This window comes from Malania oleifera, chromosome 11 (genome assembly GCF_029873635.1).
Source record: "Malania oleifera isolate guangnan ecotype guangnan chromosome 11, ASM2987363v1, whole genome shotgun sequence".
Classification (NCBI taxonomy): domain Eukaryota; kingdom Viridiplantae; phylum Streptophyta; class Magnoliopsida; order Santalales; family Ximeniaceae; genus Malania; species Malania oleifera.
Window position 1 is genome coordinate 34,201,837 of NC_080427.1, and position 7,691 is coordinate 34,209,527.

Below are 7,691 nucleotides of genomic sequence, written 5' to 3' on the forward strand. Positions count from 1 at the left end.
AAAAGTAGATTCCTTATTTTTATTTATTTTCTTAATGTCATATATACTAGATACGTATTTCAAGTTCACATATGTACATAAATGCATATATGCATATATACATACATATATATGTATATATATGCAGACACACACATATGGATCAGTGAGAAAAAAAAATATATAATAGTAGACTTTCATGTATTTAACTATTTCTATATATATATAGAAATAGTTAAATGCTAGATATATATGTAGACACACACATATGGATCAGTGAGAAAAAAAATATATAATAGTAGACTTTCATGAAGAGTCAGTTGTAGCATTTAACTATTTCTAGTTTACATCTTTCTTTTGTGTAATATGGATAGTTGTGTAGATCCAATATTTAACTTTATGTTTCTCATAATATATACTAAATTAACATTTATAGAAACAAATCATGCTTCTGCTTCATTCTTTAGGTTAAATGCAAACTTGTTATTTATTGTGTTATATAATAATATCGACTCTTCCACCCTAAATTTCAGCCTAATTAACATATCTTCAGAAATCAAATGGCTAGGGTTTCAAATCTAAAATATCACGAGTGCCTCTTAAAAATATTAGAGCTGCGTTTGGGAGCATTGATTTTAGACCTTAAATTTAGATTTGGATGGATTCAGATAAATTTCAAATACAATTTTATATTGCATCGTACTCAAATTCATGAATACAACTTCAAATCCAAAACCTCTCCAAACATACAGTAAATTAAATTAAACAAAAAGTTACAACCCCAACAGCCCTAAGAAGTGAAACAATTGAATTAAACAAAGGAGATTGATTTTGTAAAATATTACATACATCTCGATTGTGTTAGGACCGGAGGAGCCCATGGGTGGGTTTGATACACATGAGTGAACACCAACTTGACCCAAAAGTTCAAGCCAATTGGGTCTTGGGTCCATCCATATATATAAGCACCCATTATCCACTTTAATTTTCCAATGTGGGACAAGCTCATAAGTGGAATTCTCAACAATCTCCCTCTCACTTGTGAGTTCCTGCTCCCCCTTGAACGGAAACCGTCTCCCTTCTAGGACAATTCTCCAACAGTTGCTCAAGTGGGCCTTACCACTGGCATCTTACGTGCATCTGATTGCATTTCACGTGCCTCCAAACCAATCCTACCTCCCACGTCTTGACCTTATTTGGATCCATTCACAGCCTAGATGATCCTTATTGGCCTCAGCCACACACTTGGTCCTTCGACTGTTAGCACGTTAGGAGAATTAGCTTCCCGTTTAAACTTTTTTACGATATCGCTCACCCAAAGTTACGAACCATCGGTTTTGATACCACTTGTTAGGACCGAAGGAGCCCATGGGTGGGCTTGATACACATGAGTGAACACCAACTTGACCCAAAAGCTCAAGCCAATTGGGTCTTGGGTCCATCCATGTATATAAGTACCCATTATCCACTTTAATTTTCCAATGTGGGACAAGCTCACAAGTGGAATTTTCAACAGATTGATCTTTGTATTATTTATTTATCTTAAGGTTTTGTTTCAAATGATGAATTTCATGTTTAAATTTAATACAATTTTATTCTACATTTTATTTAAATATCACAAATTGAAATCCAAGGTCACCCGAACTTCAACATTGCAAGTACATCAAATTAGTTTTAGGTGATGGGTTCTCCCTTTGTGAAGATTCCTTGACCAGGGGCAAGGATTGCCAAAGGATCATAGATTGACTTCCTCCTCTTGAAAGCTTCCCAACGAGCTGGCCCAAAGTGGGCTTGCCATTGTGATTGGTTTTTCTCAAACCCTAGATACTGTTTTGTACCAAGTTGGGCTGTCTCACAAAAGTCTAGAATTCGTTGGTTTTGAGCTAAAATGCGTTGCAAGCTATCTGCTGTTGTAGACGATGGAAATACGGCCGAGAGGATGGACACGAGGTATATGACACTTTCATCTGGGGTCACCAAAGAAGTGTTCTTCTTCCACCTGCATTTATGAAACATACTTAGAAAACTTATCATCTATCTTAAAGAACTTGGATATATCCTAGTCAGAAAAATGGATGAGCAATCTCAATTATTGGAGTAAAAGACAATGATCTCTTCTGAATTTCAGCAACCTTCTATCAGATTTTGAAAATTCCATACACTTCTCCTACAATTTATCAAAAAATATAAATCTCCCTTTAAAAGACTTTTTTTTTTTGTAAAATATAAGGGGAGATTAGTGTTTTTTTTTTTTTGTTTTTTAAAAACTTAAAGAAAAGTCTCTGAAATTCGTGTAACCTCAAAGGAGATTCCTGAAAGAGTGTCTTTTGCCCAATATCTAAGGAGATTAGTATCATTTGCCCTAATTATTTAACTAAACTATACATACTTAGATGTGTTAACTGGGTAGATTATGAGGGGACCATTGATTTCGGTATCGATAATTTTGTTGAAGACTTCATCTGCAAATACTTGAATTTTGCTTTTGGGAACCATAAGGACTAGCCATGGGTGAGGGACTTCCCATAAACCTTGTTTTTGGAGTTGTAACTCGGTAGTATGCACTCTGTCGAGGAACTCCATATATGTGGCTTCTGATTTATTAAGCGTTGATGGAATATAACTCAATCCAGATAACAATCTGTCAATTTCCTGCATGCATTAGAGATTAAATCAGCACTTAGGATTTGCAACCAAGGGCTTATCAATACTGTGTTTTGAAGCCTAGAACTTTACCTTCAATTTTTCGGCATTATTTGAGATTATTGAAATAATTTTTAAAATAATTATTCTCTTTCCCTTTGCTTGTTACCATTAATTTTTTCTATTAATGGAGTTTACTAGTTAAGCGAACATTATTGATCTACAAGTCTTAAAAATGGGGGCAGGCATTATATAGTTCTAAGTGCTTGATTAGTTCATAAATTTTTATTTTTTATTTTTTCGTTTTAGATTTTTTAAATTAAAGAAAAATCCAATTTTTCTTTCAATTTTCCAATATTTATATAAAAAATATATAGAACATAGTAAAAAGATATTTTCTAACTTTTTGATGTAGTTTTTTTTTAAATAACAAAAAAAAGGTGACATTTTCGTAACTTTTTTGAAAATGAAAAATAGATTTATATTCCACAAGCAAATTGAGCCTAAGCGCATAGCCAAATAACTAATGTACCATGGTATGTAAATTAATGTCTATTCTTAAGAATATCATACTAAAATAAGATAAAAATATAAGTAGATTAATTATTTAGAAAAAAAAAGCCACTCAAATTGTGTATTCCATATTGAACATGAAATACAATAGGAATGAATGTGTATATTCCATGCTAAATTTCAAAAAAATTTAAATTTGTTATTTTTCTTTATTATTAGTGGCTTCCAATTGGAGATATGAATAATCTAATACAAGATTTCATGTATGAGTTTGATCTCACATTTTAAGTTTGAGAAAAGGTAGGAAGGAATAAGGGATCTATGGGAGATTGCCATGCTACCTACGATGTAGTTTCAACCCAATAAAACCAAAAAATAAACAAATAAATAAAGCTTATGGGTTAATTGTTAACATGGTTTAATTTTTGTAATCATTAACCAAATATTTCATACTGATTTGAAATAAAGGAAAAGAAATATTGACCTGTTCTGTAGCAGCTCTCTCATTTGTATTAAAATACTTGGCCAGTTCTATGCGGTAAAGAGTTGTTCTAGTAGTAGCGTTCACCAAGGCAAACCCTTCAATATAGTCAAATGTATCCTCACGTGATATCAAATCTTCTTGGTCTTTGGAAAACATGGAAAAGTTTGAATAGTCTGCTCGAATCACTTTCACCTGTTGAAAGCAATCAATCACATTTGGAAGAAGAAGAAGATTGAACACGAACGAGCAGTAGCAATGAACCACAAATTTTTCTTAAAATTTTTTTTATTAAAAAAGAATATGGGAGCATGCTCCAAATTAATCTACATGATTGGATAGCTCGAAGTACGGTTGAGACTTTGATTTTGAGGTTCAAAAAATGCTTCTTGTCATAGGTTGACATGGTCAGCAAACATGGCATGAGCTCCATGTAGACCCACATGGGCCCACACATCTTGTTTTCTAGCCACATCAACACTCAACATGTGACCATTACAAATCGATGACCACCACTTCAATCTAGAAGTTTAGATTTTGAACCAGCTTGAAATAGTTGAATGGTTAAAGGTATGGGATGAAAATGGGCTATCTAATATTTAATAGTCAATTACCAATTTACCAATGAACATCTAATGAGCCCCAAAGAAAAAGAAAGCAATTGCACGCATCACACTTTCAGAGGAGGTTAGGAGGTTCTTAGAAAGTGTTCAAACCATAGATACAATGAATATACCATTTGTGGTGCTGTTTGAATAGCAATTTTTGCTCGAGTGATAATGCCAAATTGTCCCAACCCTCCAAGAACAGCATAAAAAAGGTTGGAATTCAATTTCTCTGAACAAGTGACTATATCTCCTCTTCCTACAATCATGTAACAAGTTGAAAATACATCATGTAAGATTATGCACATATATGTATAGTAAAATCAAATTAAGTGAAAAAAATTGAAAAATAAAATTTAGTTTTTTTTGGGTGCTATTATATGTTTACAAAACATCCGAGAAAATCTCCTATATATAGTTTTTTTTAACCCTTTCACTTCCTAACTCAAAATTTCTAGAGAATATTACATTTAGAGCCTTCTATATCTGTAGGGAGCAAAATGTTTTTCTTACAGACTTTAGGTAAAACATCCTTTTAGAATGAGTATATAAGTTTATGTTAATTTCATAATAATCCATATCGTACAAGGACAAATAGAAATATTTTTTGAAGTATTATTTTGCCAATACTTTTTGGAAATACATGAAAATTAAAAAAAAAAACATATAAAATAGTGGTGAACTTGAATTTGGTGGTGAATAGGCCCATATTCATTGATCAATTACTTGTTTACCATACAAAAATTTTCTCCATTCACATAAGATATTGTCATGTATTTGGTATTATATAAATATAAAAATTAAACATAGTCTATTTTACAAATGATACCCTTGATTTATAGCTAAAAAATTAAAAATATAATAATTAATTACTTAAGCTATGAGATTATTGTTTGTTTAATATGTAATGATCTCTAATTTCTATTATTAATATTTTATTATATTTAAATTATTTCTATATTCATTCATTATTTTACAATAAATATTATATTTTTGTAAAAATTTTCAATTATTAAATTTTATTATTCATTGTATGCTTTATTTATTGTATGCGTATATGTAGCATAATATATTATTACATCATATATATGACTTAAAATGAAATGTTAATTTGATAAACAGTAAAAATCATGCACCAATTATGACAAAATATTTTATCCTCCCCCGCATTAATTCTCCAATATTTGATTTCAAAATTTGAATCTAACATTAATATACCAATATTATCTTCTACCAAATTATTAAAATGAAAATATAATAATCAAAATATCTTACAAAAAATGTTCAAAATATTCTAGTACTACTCTCTTAGATTAAATACTAAAACTAAAATCTTCTTCAAATTTGAAAATATGTTTTTTTTTTTCCACATCCTATGTAATGCAACTATAATGATGACATCACTTCACATTACATTAAGATAGATGTAACATCATCAGTGAATAAAAATAATTTTATGCTTTGTGTGCGCACACGCGAGTGTATGTATACGTGGTGAGAAGGCAAAACTCTGGTTCTAAATTTTCCCTTTTTTTTTTTTTGTGTTCGGAGGTTAAAATCAAAACATGGCCTGAAAGACGACTTCGGAAATGATTTGAGGGAAAAGAGAAGAGATGGAAAAATAATAAAATAGTAAATAAAAATAAAATAAAAACAGAACTTAGATTTCAAATGAACAGATTTAAACTTGAAAAAGAATATAAATTATTTTATAAAATCTTTACAAATTAAGCATGGAATGATAGAAGACAAAGAAGAAGAAGAAGAAGAAGAAGAAGAAGTAGTGAGGTGCATGCATATGTGTGTATGTCCGTATGTATACCTGTAACAACTTCCAGCTGGTAGACGTTGTCGATTTGGGGTCCAAACCTAAAAGCCTGCCCACTAATTCCGGCGTTCGACAAAGTGCCACCAACGGTGAGATAAAGATAATCCGTCCAAGATCTGGGCGACAACCCATATTTAAGCGTCTCACTCAGAACATTTATCCATAGTTCGCCGCCGGAGACGTCCACCGACGGCTGAGCACCGGTGTTAACCTGCATTTTTGGCGTCCGCAGCGATTGCATTTCAATAACCACGCCGTTGAGAGCTTGTGCCTGCCCGTGGGTGCTGTGGCCGTTGCCTCTGGCGGCGACGGTCGTCTCCGACTGCGAACCCTGCCGGAAAATAGACGTTAACTTCTCGGAAATCTCCTTGACAGACGCTTGACGCAGAAGTTCCGACGGAAGGTTATGGGTTAGGTTGCCGTAGTCGCTGGCTGCCTCCTGCAAATCTTTCATGTTGGTGTCGATTACGTACTCAAGTCGACCTTCAAAACAGAGAGTATGTCTGTAATAGAAACAACTCAGGAGCAAAACCACGATAACGTCGTTCAGTGTTTTAAGAATGCCATAAGACGGTGAACCCATTGCTCTTAGTGTGTGTGAGAGAGAGAGACAGAAGGGGAGCGAGGGAGGGAGGGAGGGAGAGAGTGAGAGGTGGGTGGAAGGAAAAGAATGGTAGGGGGGAGAATTTATAGCGAAGATTATATGAAGCAAAGTTAATGCATGTTTAATGGGGAAGGCATACAATAAAAAGAAAGCTGGACTGGGTTGCGTTCAATATGCAAGGTCAAGTCAACTTTCCTCTTTTTTTTTTTTTTGTTTTTTTGTCCTGCTGGTTGAATTACTGTGGCTTCTATTGTTATTTTTTGGTACCTGGGGTTGGTCTTTTGGGTGTTGTGTGCATTTTGTGGGAGTTCACACAAATTTCAAAAGTCAATGTCACGTGAGTATCATGGCTTCCGAAAATTATAGAATGTGTCTTTGCTTCCAAACTGTGCATATGCTTGTTTTATTGATGCAAGACTCATAATACATTGTCTCACTCATGATAAGCATGATTAGATCAGGCAAAGTGGATTAGGTCAGATAATATGTAACGGATTATCGGGTGAGAATATTACAATCCAAATCCGACTCATTTAAATTTTGGATTTATGGTGGTTCGGATCAAATAATACTTGGCGGATGACGAATAATTCATCGTTCTCATTCCTAATATAATTTTTTGTGCCATCCAATGAACAATTTATTTTATAACACAATAACTAAGTTGTTTTTCAAATTATAATTTGGTAATATATTAAACATTTAATAACTAATCACAAAATTTAAATTTTTTTATTTATCAGAGCATGAATTTAAAGACTTTTATTTTGATAAACAAAAACTGAATATTTGGGTTTGAGTTTAAATGTGGGCATAGGGTAGACTTAGAGACACATATAGTAATGTAAGAGTTAAGAGTGTGGAATTATGCCTTGTTCAATAGAGTTTATGCTAATTGATTTGATACTTAATAAGTATGAGCATATTGGATTATCAATAAATTTAAATATTAGTTGTTAGAGGATAGGCTGATATCCATCGGATAAACTCTTACATCCACCAATCGACTCATTTAGAGGCGAATAAAAAAAGTTTAAA

General features: G+C 32.7%; 1 protein-coding gene across 1 annotated transcript; it reads right to left on the reverse strand.

The window, feature by feature from the left end:
• Positions 1 to 1,546: 1,546 nt before the first annotated feature.
• Positions 1,547 to 6,702, reverse strand: LOC131168083 (cytokinin dehydrogenase 1-like). The gene is made up of 5 exons (XM_058127281.1): positions 6,044 to 6,702; positions 4,353 to 4,480; positions 3,620 to 3,811; positions 2,369 to 2,631; positions 1,547 to 1,978 (listed from the first exon to the last, which is right to left on the reverse strand). The coding sequence occupies exons 1-5, from the start codon at positions 6,630 to 6,632 to the stop codon at positions 1,654 to 1,656; spliced, it is 1,497 nt and encodes a 498-aa protein (XP_057983264.1). The 5' UTR covers positions 6,633 to 6,702; the 3' UTR covers positions 1,547 to 1,653.
• Positions 6,703 to 7,691: the final 989 nt, after the last annotated feature.